The sequence below is a fragment of the Muntiacus reevesi genome, chromosome 18 (assembly GCF_963930625.1).
Source record: "Muntiacus reevesi chromosome 18, mMunRee1.1, whole genome shotgun sequence".
NCBI classification, from domain to species: Eukaryota; Metazoa; Chordata; class Mammalia; order Artiodactyla; family Cervidae; genus Muntiacus; species Muntiacus reevesi.
In genome coordinates this window covers 34,357,087-34,375,517 of record NC_089266.1, presented here as the reverse complement: position 1 = coordinate 34,375,517, position 18,431 = coordinate 34,357,087, and the positions used below count along the sequence as shown (strand labels likewise).

The 18,431-nt window shown below is 55.2% G+C and overlaps 1 protein-coding gene across 1 annotated transcript; it reads left to right on the top strand.

Annotated features, from left to right (window-relative positions):
- The first annotated feature begins 1,088 nt into the window (after nucleotides 1-1,088).
- GUCY2D (guanylate cyclase 2D, retinal) lies at nucleotides 1,089-16,448 on the top strand. The gene is made up of 19 exons (XM_065909495.1): nucleotides 1,089-1,824; nucleotides 1,912-2,216; nucleotides 4,129-4,480; nucleotides 4,836-4,920; nucleotides 5,183-5,285; nucleotides 5,673-5,774; nucleotides 6,694-6,774; nucleotides 8,257-8,463; nucleotides 8,559-8,715; nucleotides 9,268-9,417; nucleotides 10,081-10,229; nucleotides 10,735-10,898; nucleotides 10,991-11,183; nucleotides 11,443-11,617; nucleotides 11,916-12,014; nucleotides 12,100-12,194; nucleotides 12,294-12,379; nucleotides 12,515-12,626; nucleotides 13,153-16,448. The coding sequence occupies exons 1-18, from the start codon at nucleotides 1,089-1,091 to the stop codon at nucleotides 12,606-12,608; spliced, it is 3,333 nt and encodes a 1,110-aa protein (XP_065765567.1). The 3' UTR covers nucleotides 12,609-12,626; nucleotides 13,153-16,448.
- The last annotated feature ends 1,983 nt before the right edge of the window (nucleotides 16,449-18,431 follow it).

Sequence of the window (18,431 nt, the reverse complement as noted above, 5' to 3'; positions counted from 1 at the left end):
TTGTCACAGGTAATTTTCACAACAACCTTCAGAGAGCTTAAGAAACTTTCCCAAATTCACAAAGCCGATAAGGAGGACTCTGAGCCCAAGTCAGTAGTCCAAGGTCCAAGTTCTTTCCATTACTTCCAGGAGTTCTGCCTTCTCAAGGCCAAAAGGATGGTTATCTAGGCATGGAGATGTGGAGGTCAGAGAATCAGTGTGGGCAGGTGAGAGAAGCCAGATATCAGGCTGGTCTGGGTTTGGTCTCTGGGTGTAGACTTTGCCAGCCAAGGGATGGGGTTGGACTTGGCTGGCAGAACTGGAAACAAGAGTGGAGGGAATAGGACCCTAGGACTGATCACCCACAAGTGTTCGTGGACATATCCTGCGGCTCCCCAGGCCGAGCAGGGTAGTGTGGCAGCAGCCTGAGAGAGGGACCCGCGGCTGCTTTTATGTTGGGGGTTATGGTGAGGGGCTTGGGAGGCAAGGAGGGGAAAGAAGCTGGCTGGCTGGCTGGAAGCTAGGACAGAGCCCACCCCAGGAGGCCCCATCCTCCACCAGCCCCTTCCTGCCTGATTAAGAGACCCTAATCAGCTTGGGGAGATTAAGGGCTCTGGCCTGCTGTTCCCACACCCCCCGCCCGCGCTGGGCCCTGGCAAAGGAGACCTGTGGGAGGGCGTCAGAAGGATCGGCCCTGTGACCCCTCACCCTGGCCCTGGGCCCGAGCCCCGGACTTTCCGGTGAGTGGCGAAGCCCCCTCCACGCGGACTCCAGGGCCCTTCTGCCGAAGAGAGACCATGGAAGGGTATAAGAGTGTCCCTACTGACCCTCCCACCCCACCACGGCTCTAAGAGGGGGGAGGGGCAGACAAGGGGGAGCGAAAGCAGGGGTAGTGGGGGGTCGGGGGTACTTCTAGACTATACCCCTGACCCTATATAGAAGTCCACGCAGGGGCGGGAAGCGAGGTATGGAAGCAGAGACAACCCGCAGGTTAATTGCGCTTTGAGAAAGTGTGGTGGCGGGGGGCGGGTGCGTTGCGGAGAGCCCTAGGAGAGCTCTGGGGGTCGCATTCGTTCATGCTGCTCGGTTGGTGCTCGCAGAAGCCGGCAATGACCGCCTGCACCCTCCTCGCGGGTGGGCTTCGGGACCCCGGACTCTGCGCCCCCACGCGGTGGGCTCCGTCTCCGCTCAGCCTTCCCCCGATCCCGCCCCGGCCCTGGCCTCGGGTGAGGCCACTGCTGCTGCTGCTGCTGCTCCTGCCGCGCTCCGTCCTCTCCGCCGTGTTCACGGTGGGGGTGCTGGGCCCCTGGGCCTGCGACCCCATCTTCGCGCGTGCCCGCCCGGACCTGGCCGCCCGCCTGGCCGCCTCCCGCCTGAACCACGCGGCTGCCCTGGAGGGCGGCCCCCGCTTCGAGGTCGCGCTGCTGCCCGAGCCGTGCCGGACGCCGGGCTCGCTGGGGGCCGTGTCCTCGGCGCTCACCCGAGTCTCGGGTCTCGTGGGGCCGGTGAACCCTGCAGCTTGCCGGCCGGCGGAATTACTAGCCCAGGAGGCGGGGGTCGCTCTGGTGCCCTGGGGCTGCCCCGGGACGCGGGCGGCGGGGACCACGGCTCCAGTGGTGACGCCCGCGGCCGATGCCCTCTACGCCCTCCTGCGCGCTTTCCGCTGGGCGCACGTGGCCTTGGTCACCGCCCCCCAGGACCTGTGGGTGGAGGCGGGACGCGCACTTTCCACGGCGCTCAGGGCCAGGGGCCTGCCCGTGGCCCTGGTGACCTCCATGGAGCCCTCCGACCTGTCTGGAGCCCGGGAGGCCTTGAGGAGGGTCCAAGATGGGCCTAGAGTCAGAGGTAGGCTCCCCTGCAGGATGCGAGGGCGGGGATCGGTCGTCCAGGGAGCAGAGGACAGAGTCCCTAGCCGGGTCTCTGTGTTCGCAGCAGTGATCATGGTAATGCACTCGGTCTTGCTGGGCGGCGAGGAGCAGCGCTGCCTGCTGGAGGCTGCAGAGGAACTGGGCCTGGCCGACGGTTCCCTGGTCTTCCTGCCCTTCGACACGCTCCACTACGCCTTGTCTCCAGGCCCTGACGCCCTGGCGGTGCTCGCCAACAGCTCACAGCTTCGCAAGGCCCACGATGCGGTACTCACCCTCACCCGTCACTGTCCCCTGGGAGGCAGCGTGCGGGACAGCCTGCGCAGGGCCCAAGAGCACCGGGAGCTGCCCCCGGACCTCAATCTGCAGCAGGTAGAGGGACCAGGGAGGTGGGAAGAGGGGAAGAGAGCCGGGGGAAGAGAGCAGAGAATAGCCAAAAGGGGAGATGGAGGCTGGAGGCAGTGGGAAGAGAAGTGGACAGACCTGATGGAATGAGAGGAGCATGCAGTCAATGGGAGGGAGGAGGTATAGGGAGAGAAGAACCAGCAACTCTCCCTGTCCTGGGTAATGTAGAGGCTCTGACCTTGCTTGGAGCATCTTAGTGTATTGGAATTGCTTCCAGACAGTAGGTAATGAGACCTCAGCCCCAAGGAGTAAACTCTTAACCAACTCTATAGTGCAACATCTTTTGCAGCCTACTTTAAAGTAAACCTACTTCCAACAGGCTATCACCTACAGCTTCTAAAAAAGAGCTGGTGTTCTTAAAAGAGAGCTGGAAAAAGAAAGAAAGAGAGAGAGAGAGAGAGCCGGAAGGAGAGGGAATATAGATCCAGCCTCCATGCCCAGTTCAGAGGTGTTTCCCCTGGGGCTTCATCTCAGGTCTTAACTTTTTGAGAGCTTACATCTTGTGAGAAGCAGAAAGGTCCCTGGATGGAGCCAAGGGCTTTTATGAACATTTAGATTCACAGCTTATTCCCAACGAGCAGCTAATACTCAGGATTCCCTGAGAATAATGATGAGATGGGATGGAGGGCAGATGAAGAAAGAGAGGCAAGGGAAAGTGTGGGGAACATCCTATTCAGTTCTCAGTAAGTAGCACAGCCACTTAGCTGCCCAAATGAGACCCCCTAGGAGTCATTTGATTCCTCTAACCCTTCCTTAGACGCCCAGACATCCAGTCCTGTCACTTCACTCCAGTCCTGTGCTTCCCAAAAGTCATTTGAATCCATCTACTTTCTCCATCCTCGCTGTCAGTCCCCTGGTTCAGGCCACAGCACCTCTGGTCCAAATTCCCAAATGAAATCTCCCAGTGGTCTCTACTTCAACACTTACCTATCCCAGGCCTTTCTCCACCCAACAATCCGATCAAATTTCAGACATAGATCTGACTGTGTCATCCCAGTTCAATGTCTCCCAGTGGCTTCTCTTGCCCTGGAGAGATACAGGTCTCTACTTGGTTTATCAGGTCTGTCTTCCTCTCTCTTTCTTCTTTCTTGAACTTCAGTTAGACTGATCTCCTTTGGGTTCTCCAGATGTGGTCTTCTCTTTTGCTTCTGTGTTACTGGCTGTGCTGTTCCCTCTCTCCTGTCCCTACACTCCCCCACGTATTTCTGATTCATCCCCTGAGGGATGTTCATTTCTGGAAACCCCTTCCTCCTCTCCCAGCCTGGCTTGGGGCCCTCTTTCCTGTTTCCTCAGCTCCCTAAGTTACCCCTACCCTCACTCCTTAACATCCCTCCAGATGAAAGATTCCTTGAGATGGGGACTAGATTCTTCAAGATATGGACTCTGTCTTAGATCCTGGTATATCCCTAGTGCGAGATGGGAACTGGGAATAATAGAGAAGCTCGATGAGATCAGGTGATTGCCTCGGGGAAAAGAAAAGAAGGAAAAATAGAAGCCAACCAAAAGACAGCAAAGAAGGCTTTCGGTGAATAATAGGTAATGATTTTAAAAATATATGCAGGGCAACCAAAAGGAGAGGAAAGAGAGGAGATGTAGGTGATGGAATCGGAAGTAATGAATGATAAGACCTTAAGAATCCTGAAAAGAGGGAAGGGCAGTGGCAGAAAGAGATGGGATAGCCAATTAGGGAGAGGAAGAGAGAACCAATGGAGAGAGAGGAAGAGAACCAATGGGAAGGATATGGAACCACTAACTAGGAGGTGCAGTCAATTCACAGAGGGCTTGAAGAGCCCAGTAGAAGAATAAGTGGGGACAGTAAGTCCCTGTCTTTTTATGGGCCTTGACCCTGAAACCTGAGGCCCCTACCCTTCTTCCCCAGGTATCCCCTCTCTTCGGCACCATCTATGACTCAGTCTTCTTGTTGGCTGGGGGCGTTGTGCGAGCACGAGCGGCCGCAGGTGGCGGCTGGGTGTCCGGAGCGACAGTGGCCCGCCATATCCAGGATGCCCGGGTCCCTGGCTTCTGTGGGGCCCTGGGAGGAGCCGAAGAGCCCTCGTTTGTGCTACTGGACACAGATGCCACTGGGGACCAGCTGTTTGCCACATACGTTCTGGACCCTACCCAGGGCTTCTTCCACTCCGCTGGAACCCCAGTGCATTTTCCTAAAGGTGGACGGGGGCCTGGGCCCGACCCCTCGTGTTGGTTCGACCCAGACACCATCTGCAACGGAGGTGAGGGCGAGCATCCCAGCCCCCACTGGGACAGTGACCATGAACCCTCCAGAAAATGGTGAGAGTGAACTCTCATCCCGTAACTCCTGTTGGAGGCCCTTCCAGGTCCTCCTCAGAGACCCCTGACTTGTGCAGGGCCCCTCTATTGCAGAGCCCCTGGAGCTTTTTAATATTCCCAAGGACCACCCTCCCACCTTTTGCAAGATCCATGACTTTTCCCTGGATCCTGTTCCGAGCACCCATCCCCCTTTCCTGGAGCCTGCAAGGTTTGACAGGACCATACCTCCCTAGAGAGGGTGCTCCCCTCTGCCCTCTGCCACGGTCCCCAGCCTCTCTCCTCTCACTGCCCCTCCAGGAGTGGAGCCCAGCATCGTCTTTATCGGCTTCCTCCTGGTGGTTGGGATGGGGCTGGCTGGGGCCTTCCTGGCCCATTATTGTAGGTGAGTAGGGGAGTGAGCTGAGTAGATGTGCTTGGCTCTCCACCTGCCGGAAATGGGCAACTGTGCAGCAGACTGGGCCCACTCAAGAGGAGATGGATGAAGGGAGAAGGGGAGAAGGAAGGAGGCCTGCAGGGCTGGTGGAGTCCCAGGGGATGCGTGATCTGGGGGTGACTGCCCTCCCCTGAGACAGCATTACCCCCCAATTGGCCTCCTCTCATGGACCTTGGTCCCCTTGGCGAAGATGACTTCCTTTCTCTACCAGGCACCGGCTGCTTCACATCCAAATGGTCTCCGGCCCCAATAAGATCATCCTGACTCTGGACGATATCACCTTCCTCCACCCGCATGGGGGCAACTCTCGAAAGGTGGGGGAAGTGGGGAGCCAGGAGCCAGCTGTCCTCCCCTGCCTGGGTCAGCCCCCACCCCAGCCCCCACCTGGGAAGGCCTGCTTTCTGCCCTCGCTCTGCCCCAGGTCTGAGCGCTGGGATAAGCCCCCTCACGTGTGCAATGAGGGTATCAGCCCCTGTCCTGACCACTTTCCTGAGACAGCGTGAAGCTCCAACAAGAAAATGAATATGTTTGTTTTGTAAGCTGTGAAGCATTCTGTACATGGGAAGTAATGTCATTATCACCTTCTCTAATTAAGGTTTCTTCCCTTCCCTTCTATAATCCCCAGAACTCAGCCTGACCTCAACCCAGGACTCTGACCCCACAGTGTATTTTGATTCTGTTCTTTGATCTCTATCCTCCAGGTGGCCCAGGGGAGTCGAACCAGTCTGGCCGCCCGCAGCACATCAGATGTTCGCAGCATCCACAGCCAGCTCCCGGATTACACCAACATTGGCCTCTACGAGGTGAGCATGAGCCCCAGGCAGACTGAGCTCTAGTCCTGGAGACAAGCCGAGGAAGTGGGGATAGGAGCCCAGGATGGGAACCCCGAGAGGGTCTGGGGATTCCTCCTCAAAGGGGAGCATCTGGGAAGCCTTCCTACTGGGGGATTTCCCCTTAGCCATCATCCAAGTGACGACTTTTCAAAGGCCTATCACAGTGGCCTAAAGACTGGAGGCCTGGGACTTCCCTGGCGGTCCAGTGGTTAAGAATTCACCTTCCAATGCTAAGAGCTCAAAAAACAAACAACAAAACCTCCAAAAACAACCCCTCCCCCCAAAAAAGAAGCAAGATTGTAACAAATTCAATAAAGACTTAAGAAAAAAAGGCTGTCTCTGACTCAAGCCAGAACCATGTCTTGACCCCAACCAGCATTTCTATCCCATTCAGATCAGTCTCTGGAACAGCAAGACTTACAGGGGAAAAAAGAAAGTCACAAAAGGGCATTAGGACCTTAACTATGAAGTCTGCAAATCTGAATGTGGTGGGATGGGTGGTAGATAATGAGATCAGATTCAGGGAGAGCCAAGAGAACTTGGCTAATCAAGAGGGAAGAAGACTTAGAGCAAACATCAAGCTCCTTGCTCCTGATGCTCCTTTAGTTGTGGTACTTGGGTTTCTCATTGCTGTGGCTTCTCTTGTTGTGGAGCATGGGCTGTAGGACACATGGACTTCAGTAGTTGCAGCTCCCAGACTCTAGAGCCCAGGCTCAGTAGTTGTGGCATGTGGGCTTAGCTGATCCATGGCATGTGGGATTTTCCAAGATCAGGGATCAAACCCATGCCTCCTGCATTGGCAGGTAGATTCTTTACCACTGAGCCACCAGGGAAGCCCCCATAGGGTTTTAAGAAATCAAATTCTAAATTACTCCTACCTCTGCTCCAGGGAGACTGGGTTTGGCTGAAGAAATTCCCAGGAGATCGGCACATAGCTATCCGCCCAGCAACCAAGATGGCCTTCTCCAAGGTGGGAGTGGGTCTATGATGGGGTGTGGGGTGGCTGTCATTTCTTCCCTCCTTGCCTTCTCTTTGCAGCTGAGTCCAAGTAGGCCCCACTGTGGGGGAGACCAAGAGCTCTCAGTGAACTGTCCCCTACTCTCTAAAGCAGGTTTCCCATCATGCTCTTACAACACTAGCTCTTTCCTTTGAGATGTTTCTATCATAATTTGTCATCGTCTATTCACCTGTGTGGGCTTGCTTATTTCTTATCTTCCTCCCTCCCTGAACTGTAAGCTGAGTGAGAGCTTTTTCTCTATCCCCTCCATTGTGTTTCCAGCACCCAGCACAGTGTCTGGAACATTAGAGACACCCAGAGAATGTTTGTTGAGTGAATGACAGAAAATAAATGGCCTTCCAGTTCTGTCAGACTGCTTGTGCAGCATGGCCCAGTTGATGCATACTGAGGGAAGTGGAAAACTGGCAAGGAGGGTATAAACTGACTTATTCTGGTACTTCCAACCTTAATGCCCCCCTTACTCCTAACACCGTACAGCCCTGGCCTGGCCTCCTTCACAGATGCCTCCCAGAAGCTCTGGGTCACAGCTGCAGAATGACTTAAGTGAACTACCAGTAGTCAACAGAGTAGGTCACCATTTAATAACAGGCGTCTAAGATGAAAAGAAGCCCCTTGTGAGGCCATAGAAAGCTAGCAAGGGCACCGGTCACCCACTAGCCTGCATTTTTTCAGCCAGACGGTGAGGGCCTCTGTCCTTCTGGGTGTGTGACCTTGTTGATGGCTCCTCTTGGACACAGCTGGAATGCTTAGTCCTTCCCTAACTTGGGGAACAACATGATGGGGGTCTCAGAAATATCTGGTTCAATGATGTTACCAAGCAGAGCGGCCCTGGGCTGAGTCCCTAGGACAAGCTATTTTGGTGACTTTTGAAAGCAGTACAGTGTCTGCCTGATTCTCCCCCAAGGGGCCGTTGTATCAGAAGTGGGGGTGGTACCAGGAGCTTCTCTTTCATCAGGTGTTTTCCTTTAAGACCCAGCAAGTTCAAAGTTTTATGGTTAATAAATCAGAATCTTCCTGGGTCCTGATTACCACAGCAAGGTTGTCTTTTCATTCATAATTTTTAAGTTAAACCATGTTCGGGAACTTCCTAGAGGTCCAGTGGTTAAGACTCCAAGCTTCCACTGCAAGGGGCACTGGTAAAGCCCGGGAGAACCAAGATCCCCGCAGGCCTCGCGGTGGGGCCAAAAAAACAAAACCAAAATCACGTTCAGTGTCTGAACGGTGGCCTTTGACTATGTTGTCGTTTCCAGAGAGAGAAGTTACTGTAGAAGGAAGCCCCTTAGATGTCCTATAGACCTTTCCACTCACCATTCTATCTTATTTTCCGATCAAAGCCAGACCTGAATAACATCTTCCGCTCCACCCACCTGGCTCCCAGGACAGAAAATGCCTGTAAACTGCTCCCTCTCCAACCCCCAACCCCCAACCCTACAGATCCGGGAACTCCGGCATGAAAATGTGGCCCTCTACCTGGGGCTCTTCCTGGCGGGAGGAGCTGGCGGCCCCGCGGCCCCCGGGGAAGGCGTGCTGGCCGTGGTCTCGGAGCACTGTGCCCGTGGCTCCCTACAAGACCTCCTCGCCCAGAGAGACATAAAGCTGGACTGGATGTTCAAGTCCTCCCTCCTCCTGGACCTCATCAAGGTGTGCGTGTGGGGGAGAGTGGGTGGGATGCAGCGGGGAGGAGCCAGAAGGGGACCCGCGTGGGCTGAGTCTGCCCTTTATGCCACCCTTTCCAGGGAATAAGGTATCTGCACCATCGAGGGGTGGCCCACGGGCGGCTGAAGTCACGGAACTGCGTGGTGGACGGGAGGTTCGTGCTTAAAGTCACCGACCATGGTCATGGGCGACTGCTGGAGGCGCAGAGGGTGTTACCGGAGTCACCGAGCGCGGAGGGTAGGCGTCCCCGACTGCTTCCTGCGCGGACGAGCATCCCCCGCGTCCCCATTATTTCAAGCGCCTCTTCTTTCCTCCTTCCCTCGAACTCTCTCCATCTCACATCCACTGGACGCGACTCCTGAGACCGAAAAGGTCTAGACCTCTGAGACGAAGAGAGGGAACGCTGTGGGTGGGGAGGCGGGGCTTGTTGGGGGGCGGGACTTGTTAGGGAGGCGGGGACTTGTTAAGGGGGTGGGACTTGTGCCCGAGGGCGGAGCTCCTGCCTCTGCTTGGGATCCTGTTTCAAACGGAGCTTTACCTAATGGTGGGGCTTGTTTCCAAGGGATCAAATCTTCTCTGGGCACCGATTTGTCTAAAGGTCAGGGCTGTTTCCGAAATCTATTCTGGGTTTCTGGTAGTTTCTCTTGGGGATAACTGCGGGCAGTAAGGTCAGACACTGGCTGAGAGGTTGAGCGGGAAGCGAGTTTGGGCTTTCTGGTGAGGGTGGGGGGTCTGTTCCCAGAGCCTCCGCGGCTCTCCGCGTGCCCACGCCCCCTTCCCCGACCTCAGACCAGCTATGGACAGCCCCGGAGCTACTTCGAGACCCAGTCCTGGAGCGCCGGGGAACGCTGACCGGCGACGTCTTCAGTCTGGGCATCATCATGCAGGAGGTCGTGTGCCGCAGCGCCCCCTACGCCATGCTGGAGCTCACTCCCGAGGGTACGGCCGCCCCTCGCCTGGCGTTGCGACTAGAGAGAGACCCAGCCTCGCTGGGTACTGACAGTTACTTGTGTGCGCCTGAAGGATCAGGACAGTGGAGAGCCAATTCTCAGGATGGGAGGGGCGACCTTTCAGCGCCCCATGGTTTCCTCTGTTCTAATCCTGGACCCCTCCTGCTCCCCCAAGGCTAGTAACACATTCCTGTCTGGTTCTTCGGGGCCCCAGGGAGAGAGCAGGAGAGGGGAAGTGGAGAAAGAGAGCAGTTGGATCTAGTTCAAGTCCATATTATCATCTATGGTGGTGGTGGTGGTTTAATCACTAAATCGTGTCTGATTCTTTGCGACCCCATGGACTGGAGCCCACCAGACAGGAAACAGAACTACTTGATCAGTCTAACCTCTGCTTTTCTTATGTGCAATAAATAAGGCAGCCTCTTTGCCTGACACCTCTTACAACCCCCTGCCCCCCCTCCCAAGGCTCAGAGCCCTCTTATTGCTCCCAGAGTCACCTCCCATGCTACATTTCCTCATCTACTGAAGCTCTGATTTAAAGGAACCCCCGACCATTTCCAATCCCCTCGTTTCAAGCTTCAACAATCAGGCCAGAGTCAGAGGTGGCTTCTCTTCTGGTTCATCTCCTCTCTTGGTCCCTTCATGCTTCCAGAAGTGGTGAAGAGGGTACAGAGGCCCCCTCCACTGTGTCGGCCCTCCGTGTCCATAGACCAGGCGCCCATGGAGTGCATCCAGCTGATGAAACAGTGCTGGGCAGAGCAGCCAGAACTTCGGCCCTCCATGGACCGCACCTTTGAACTGGTCAGGGACTGGGCTGGGCAAAGGCTGGGCTGGGCACTTGCCAGAAACCTGGGGTGGGGTTGGGGGCTGCTGAAAGGCAGGCTGGCAGGATCACTGACCTTCCAGGCTACTTCCTAAGGTGTTGCCTGAGGACTAAGGGTTTGGTGGGGACAGTTAGAATGGGGGCTGTGGAGACCTTTGGAGTTGGAGATGGAGCTCTGGATGGGAGAAAAATTTAATTCAATTAAAATAACATTTATTGAGTATGTATTTGGTCTGGTGTGGGAAAAAGACCCCTGGCTTGGGAGTCCAAAGACAGGGCTGGTTTCAGCACCTTGTCAATTACTAACAGAAAAGCTGACCTCCGAATGTGTGAAAACCAGTGCCCAGCACGGGGTGAGGTGTGGGCTTGATGAGGATGAGATGAAAGGGGGTATGGCCAGAGGCTAAGGCATAATATGGCCGCATGAGAGGGGCGTGGCAGCCCAGGTCCCCAGCGGCCCCACCAGCTTCCTCCTACTACTAGTTCAAGAGCATCAACAAGGGCCGGAAGATGAACATCATTGACTCAATGCTGCGGATGCTGGAACAGTACTCCAGTAACCTGGAGGACCTGATCCGGGAGCGCACAGAGGAGCTGGAGCTGGAAAAGCAGAAGACAGACCGGCTGCTCACACAGATGCTGCCTCCGTGAGTGTCGATGGGGAGAGATGAGTGGGGAGGACAGCTGGAGTCCAAGCCTGGGGTGGCCTCCAAGCAACCTCACCACCTGCCATCCTCAGGTCTGTGGCAGAGGCGCTGAAGATGGGGACACCTGTGGAGCCCGAGTATTTCGAAGAGGTGACACTGTACTTCAGTGACATTGTGGGTTTCACCACCATCTCAGCCATGAGTGAGCCCATCGAAGTGGTAGACCTACTCAACGACCTCTACACGCTCTTCGATGCCATCATCGGTTCCCATGATGTCTACAAGGTGGGGTGTGGAGGGGACAAGCCCTCCTTCAGTTTCCCCAGCCCCCAGCCCTTCCCGCTCAGGCCCCAGACTCACTATCCAAGTCCACCAGCACAGTCCTCTTTCCCAGCCCTCCTGTTCCTTTTCTCTGCTTCCAGTCCCCCACTCAGTCCCCCTACCTGGAAGGCCCCCAGGATCTCTGCACTCACCCCAGTTTAGGCCTCCTGACCAGGGACAGTGGCATTGGCAGGGGAGGCTCAGTACTGAATTCTGGCCTCAGGTGGAGACAATTGGGGACGCCTACATGGTGGCCTCCGGGCTGCCCCAGAGGAACGGGCACCGGCACGCGGCAGAGATCGCCAACATGGCTCTGGACATCCTCAGCGCCGTGGGTACCTTCCGCATGCGCCACATGCCGGAAGTGCCCGTGCGCATCCGCATTGGCCTGCATTCGGGTAACTTTGTCCCCGCACCTGGGGCCCCCTGCCCCCGGGCACTCCAGTCCCTCTCCCTAGTGCGGGCAGGGCTCCGCTTTCCTGGATAAGAGGCAAACTCGTGGAGGGGGTGGGGGGAGGGGGGAAACTTGTTTCGAAGCCATCTTTTCACACCAGGGGCTCCATGGTAATTGGGAGCGCATGCTTGAGAGGGTGCCTTTGGGGAGCCAGTGGCGATTCTGGGAGTGCGAAAGACCACTGAGCCCTACTAGGTGCTGCCTGGGGCCCGCAGGCCCGCCAACCCTGCGCCTCTCCGCAGGCCCGTGCGTGGCGGGCGTGGTGGGCCTCACCATGCCCCGGTACTGCCTGTTTGGGGACACGGTCAACACCGCCTCGCGCATGGAGTCCACCGGGCTGCGTGAGTGTGACCGGGCGGACGGGGCGGAAGGGGCAGGGGCGCGGGAGGGGTGTCCCCCGAGGTCACGGTGTCCCCGCTTTCCCAGCTTACCGCATCCACGTGAATAGGAGCACCGTGCAGATCCTCTCCGCCCTAAACGAGGGCTTCCTGACTGAGGTGCGGGGCCGAACGGAGCTGAAGGTGAGGCCGGGCTGGAAGGCACGCTTCCACTTTGACCCGGACCGCCACTGGCCCTCACCCCAGCCCGCCTGAGCCCTCCCGTCCCCCGTGTCTCCCCAGGGCAAGGGCGCAGAGGAAACGTACTGGCTGGTGGGCAGACGCGGCTTCAACAAACCCATCCCCAAACCACCGGACCTGCAACCCGGGTGAGGATCCAGCATCCGTGGGTGAAGACCGAGTTACCCCCTCGGTCCCCTCTCCCGACTCCTGCTCAGCACCGCACCGGCAAAGCAGGGTGGGTGGGTTTTGCCCTCCTACCGCCTATTCTCCCTTCCCCACAGGGCCAGCAACCACGGCATCAGCCTGCACGAGATCCCCCCTGACCGGCGCCAGAAGCTGGAGAAGGCAAGGCCAGGCCAGTTTTCTGGGAAGTGAGGCTGGGTCTGGAACAAGGTACTGCGCCCCCCTTCCTTGGCTCCTAGGCCCCTCAGACCCCGGGGACTACACATGCTTCCCGGAGGACAGACAACCCTTCCCCTGCCTAAAGACCTAGCCCTGCCTGCCTGCAGAACTTCCCACTCAAGCCAGCAGTCCTTCTCTGACTTGGTGGGCCCAGGCTGCTTGCTAAACCCAGACATTTCCCCTGGGAGGGAAGCACCAGCCACAGGGATTCTGGTTTTGGAGCTCTGGAGTGCTCCAGGAATCCAGACTTGGGAATACCTTTAAACATGACCTTCTGGAACTTTCACTCTGACCCCTTCTCCCCCTGCTGCATTAACAAGCCCTTCCTTTGGGCCTCTGGAACTCAGTGATCCTAGGATTCACCAGAGGACCAGTTGACTGTTGCCTCCAGAGCTCTGTTCCAGCAGATACCCGACCCTCTGCCCTCCAGGAAACTGATCCATGATTCTCCCTACGGAGGAGAATCCTCACGACTCCTGTCCACGATTTCCCTCTGAGACCCTCCTCTTTCCCTCAGGATTATTCCGGAAGGTCCTTTTCCTGAATGTTGCTGCTGTAGATGACCAAAAATCCGACTAATACCAGTGACTTCTATCCAGCTCTGCCTCAAAGGATTCTGAGCCTTTACAAGAGCTGGTTGCAAACCAGTTGTGTGACTTTGAGAAGGCCTCATGCACTCTCTGGGCCTGGGTTCTCTTTTGGTGGTGAAATGAAGAGTGGCCTAGGTGGTTTCTGCACACCCCAGCTCTGACAGCTGGGCTTCTGAGTGGTTGGCCTTGGGATATGGGGCACGGGGCACGTGGCCTGCAGCCCCAGTGATCCTGGGCCCATCAGGAAGGCCCCAGGAAGGAGGATCTGGGATTGGATGTCCCAAGCCCAGAGGAGGTGGAGCCTGCCTATTCCACCAGCGCAGGGGTTGTCACGTGGCCTGAGGATTCCAGGGCTTCTATTTAGCCTCAAGGATCCTTCCCTTCTCCATCCTCCACCAGTTGAAAACTGGCTCCTTTGGTGGCATCACCACACACCTTGCCCAAGTGCAGAGAAAAAAAAGCTTGGTTCTTGGCGTTGGGGAAAGGAATGTAAACAAACTGCACCAAACCTTTACTAACCAGAACACCCAGGAATAGTAGTATTCTCTGTTTAACTGGGTGCTGCTGAGCAGGCAGTTGGATGGAAAATCCTTCCTGGTTAGATCTTTGCCACAAGCATCAAGCCATCCCATCCTGGTGGGTCTCTAGCTGAAGTTTCTTTTGTGATACTTTGATATCCCAGAGCCTGGGCTTTGGCATGTTGGACTCTGGGTGGCCTTCACTGTGGCTTCAGACCCTGGCAGAAGTTAGCAGCAGCTGCAGCCACTCAGGCTGTCTCTCTAGGTAGTGAGCCTCCAGTCCCTGGCAGTGTGTGAGCAGAACTGGAGATAGCTGTGAGCAGGGATAGTACCATCAGATGGACTCTCTAGGTGGAAGGTTGGACTCAGTCCTCACCACACAGTGTGGTTGGGGGGCCAGCAGCAGTGACATCACTGGGAGCTTCTTAACAATACAGCATCTCAGGCCCCGTTGTATGGAAACAGAATTTACATTTTAACAGAGTTGAGCAGAGTTCCTTGAGAGTATGTATACATACTTTAAAGTTTCTGAATCATTGAACTAAATGATCTTAGGAGCTCTAAAATCTCAGAATTGCTGAGAGTGGATGGCTGAGAAATACTGGCATGTGTTGCCATTTCCTTCTCCAGGGGATCTTCCTGGCCTGAGGTCAAACCCAAGTCTCTTGCATCTCCTGCACTGTCAGAAGGACAGTTTACCATTTGCACCGCCTGGGAAGCCAGAATTTCTAAGATTTCATAAGAACCAGGCTAGAAACTAGTCTCGAGACTTGTCTGGCCACTGGAATGGTTTTATTTTTGTCTTGAGCTAACATTTAGAAATCAACACAGGCCCCTTTGTAAAAATGTCTACCAAATTTCCTTCTTTTCTGAAATCAAAAGCCCCACACAGGGGCAACTGCAACTTCCTGCTGGAGCTAAAGAGCAACCATTTCCCCACCCCACCACTCTCTCCAGGGTTTCACTCTTCCATTCTCACAGTGCCCACCACTCCCCATGGACTCCAGGACACCAGGATTCTCTGAACTCCTCTTATGTACCTGTCAGGTGCCTGTAGACATCAGACCCCAGGACCCTGGAGTAGCTGATGTTAGGACTATGGACAAGCCTGGGGGTTGAAGGGTTGCTTTGCCTGACCCGTGAAACCCACAAACTTAGTGGTCTTTTCCTCCTTCCTAAAGGCAGAGAAAGAAGGGAGAAGAAACCTAACATTCAGCAGCTACAGGTTCTGGTTACTTAAGGTGGTGCTGCTATAGTGAGTAATATGGCATAATTTAAAAAGCATTTTTAACCAAGTTCGGAGATGATGAATTAAGGATTTCTTTTTTTTTAAACCCTGATGCACACACACACACATAGTATTTTTTAAATTACCTACACTCTGAAACATCTTTCTTTAGATTTTCTCTGTACTTAGGTTCCAGGGATTGAAGGCCAGCTCTGCATTGCTGGTGCTGGACCTGACATGTGGACATAGCTTTCTCTCCCCTGCCTCTTCCCTCCATCCCGCCCCACCCCACTTGTTTTCTCCCAGCCTGTGTGGGGCCTAGGATAGTTACTAGCCTGTGATTCAGGGGAGCTTCAGGAAAAAGTTGACCTTGGGTTAGGTGGAGGAGGATTGATGCAAATAGGCTGAGGCGGAGCACCCCCAGAGGGGAAGGAGGATGAGCTGGGGTCGAACCTTGTTTGGGGCAGAGGTGGGGTAAACAGGGCTGAGCCAGTTCCTTCCCATTGTCAACTCAGCCTTGTTCTCAGGTGCATGCTCAGTCGCTCAGTCATGTCTGACTCTTTGCAACCCCATGGACTATAGCCCGCCAGCCTCCTCTCTCTATGGAATTTTCCAGGCAAGAATACCAGAGTAGGTTGCCATTTCCTCCTCCAGGGGATCTTCCCATGGAGGATCAAACACGTGGAGGATCCCTGGACATAATGATCAAACCCATGTCTCCTGCATTGGCAGGCGGATTCTCTACCACTGAGTCACCTGGGAACTCAGTCTGAAAGGAGACCATGCAAGGGACTGGGGGAGAGCCTGGTAACGGAGAGGCCTGTCCTCCCCAGCCTGGAGAACTCAGGGACCACCCACCCTAGAGCTCAGAGGGCTGGTGGGAGTGGAGGAGGGAAAAGATCAAGCCATGGTCTCCTCTCTGCTCCTAGTCTCCTCTCTCTGCCTGGCAGTTTCTCCTTGTCTTTCTCCTCCATTTTCATGGAATCTTTTTTTCTGGGCCCAGGCAGTCTCTGAGAGCGCTACTGCCCTCTGACCCAAGTCCTGTCCATCTGGTCACCCCTGTTGTTCCTGGGACCCCAGCTCAGAGAGTACCCGGCTTGGCCAGTAGGCTTCCCTCACCTTTAGCCATGTTTACACTACCTCTGCCACTGGCCTTGCCTTCAGGATGGCGCTGTAGCCAGGACCAAAGATGGCCGAAGCCGGGATCTCCCGCAGCTGCTGCTGCTGCTGTCCCCACCCTGTAGCTGGGACAACACATCACGTCCTGGGGCTCACCTGGCACCTTTTGTCTGTGCTGCTTCTCAGGGACTGGGCTCTGCTCCCCACCCCCACCTGCAGTGGATCCCAGGGACCCCCTCTGGGGGCTCTGGAACTGTGTTGTGTGGCCATGTTCACCAGGATCTTCTGAACTGTGTGCTGTGGACACCAGGCCACATGCCATGGTGTTGGGTCCTGGGAGGGTGGGGGCTGGAATAAAGGTGTGCTTTCTTCCATTTCTTGGTGTGTTGTCCTTTTGGCCCAGGTGATCTGAACACTCCCATCCCTGGAATGTTCGAACCTGGCATTGCATTGCCAGGGAGGATTTCAGATATGGGGTGAACCCTAGAGATGGCCCAGGCAGGGGAAGGTGATCTCAGGACTTTAACCCCACAGGAGCCCCTCTGCTCAGGGGGTCTGCTCTGAGGGGACAAAGCAGGGAAGCCACAGGACTTTCAGGCTTCTAGAAAAGGCCAGGATCTCTGAGGCTCTGGAAATGGGTAGCTGGCTTCATCCTTTGGTCAGAGGCAGGAGAGAGGAAGGAAGAGAAGGACAGAGCTTGTCCATGGCCAAGACCTGAGATTAATGGAAGCCAGAATCCAAAACTAAAGGATCAGGGCCCCCAAATGGGAAAGTTGAGGTCCACTGGTCTCTGGACAAGGTCTCACCAGCAACCCATACTCTACCTCCAATCCTCCCAGAATCTGGGGCATTAGAATAGGATAGACCATCCCAAAGCCACCCATGTGCAACCTGTCCATTGGTCATCCATTCTCTTTGAGCCCAACATCCCTGCTGCCCCCAGGCTGTTTTTCTGACATGATGACTCATAATGGCCATCAGGTGTTCTGCCTTCCTAGCATCTGTGTGCTGGGCATCCATCACTGCCCCATTCTCGGTCCTTGTGGAACTGACTCAGATCTCCCCACCCGGTCCTGCCACATTATTCCATTCCTCTGGCCACCGGGATTGCTTGAAGGACAAGTGGGTGATCCAGGCCAGGCAAACAAGTCTTCGCATTGAGACATTGTTAGAAGCCGAGGGCAGCGTCGCAAGAGGATGTGACACTGAGTGGTCTTGCCACCACAACGATAGGATCGGAACTGGCAGACTTTCTCGCTGCCACTTATTTAAACCTCTGCTCCTCACTGGGCTTCACCAGATCCCGCTATTCGAGGATGATGAGCTAGCAAGTTGTTTTCCTTGCTTAAGCTACATTGAATTGAGTTTTCTGATGATGGACACTTCTCAAAAGGATTATGGAAAGCAATAGGGGTTAGACTGGTCTAACAAGAAGGAAAAGGGGCATTCTTGGCAGCTCAGATGGTAAAGAATCTTCCTGCAATACAGAAGACTCAGCCTGGGTCAGGAAGATCCCCTGGAGAAGGGAATGGCTATCCATTCCAGTATTTTTGCCTGGAGAATTTTATGGACAGAGGAGCCTCTATCCACAAGAGCAACTAACACCTTCACAAGGGGGAAAAGCACTGGCTTAGGAAGGAGGAAGGAGTGAGGGACGGACGACGGAGACGATATTTCTCTTCAAGCCCTGACTCAGTAGGGAGTCAGCCCAGTTCCTTCCCTATGGCAGGACTATTCCTAAAAATCCATTTATGGGAACCTAACCTGGGAGAGGCTGGGACATGGGGTGAGAGTGTGTAGTCTGGTAACCTTGTCAGAACTCTCAGGCTGACTCAGCATTGAGAATGAGGGGGGATCTTTCAGCTCCTGCCCTCCCAGAGGAGACAATGCAAAGGAGAGTAAGGTGAAGTCCCTAAGCTCAGCGTGTCTTGCCTGTCAGTATCCTTGTGAGTTAGTGACTAGACCGTGACAAGGAGGTTAGAGTGGGACAGATGGTTCCCCTTGCTCCTGGAGGGGAAAGGGAGTACAGAGAGAAATTGGGGAGAAGAACAGCTGCAAGGTTCCCACAGAGAGGAGCTTGTTTGTCAGTCTAGAGACTTACCATTCAAACTAAAGTCATTTTGTCACCTCCACTGGGGACATTGCACTTTATCATCCACCCCTGAGTCTGGGTCTCTGGATCCAGAGAAGGGCATGCCATCCAGGCATTTGCCCATGTGTCACAGGGAACATAGATCTCACTGTCTAAAAATCATGTCACCAGGACTTCCCTGGTGGTAGTGGTTGAGAACCCACCTGCCAATGCAGGGGGCCTGGGTTTGATTTGTGATGCAGGAAGATC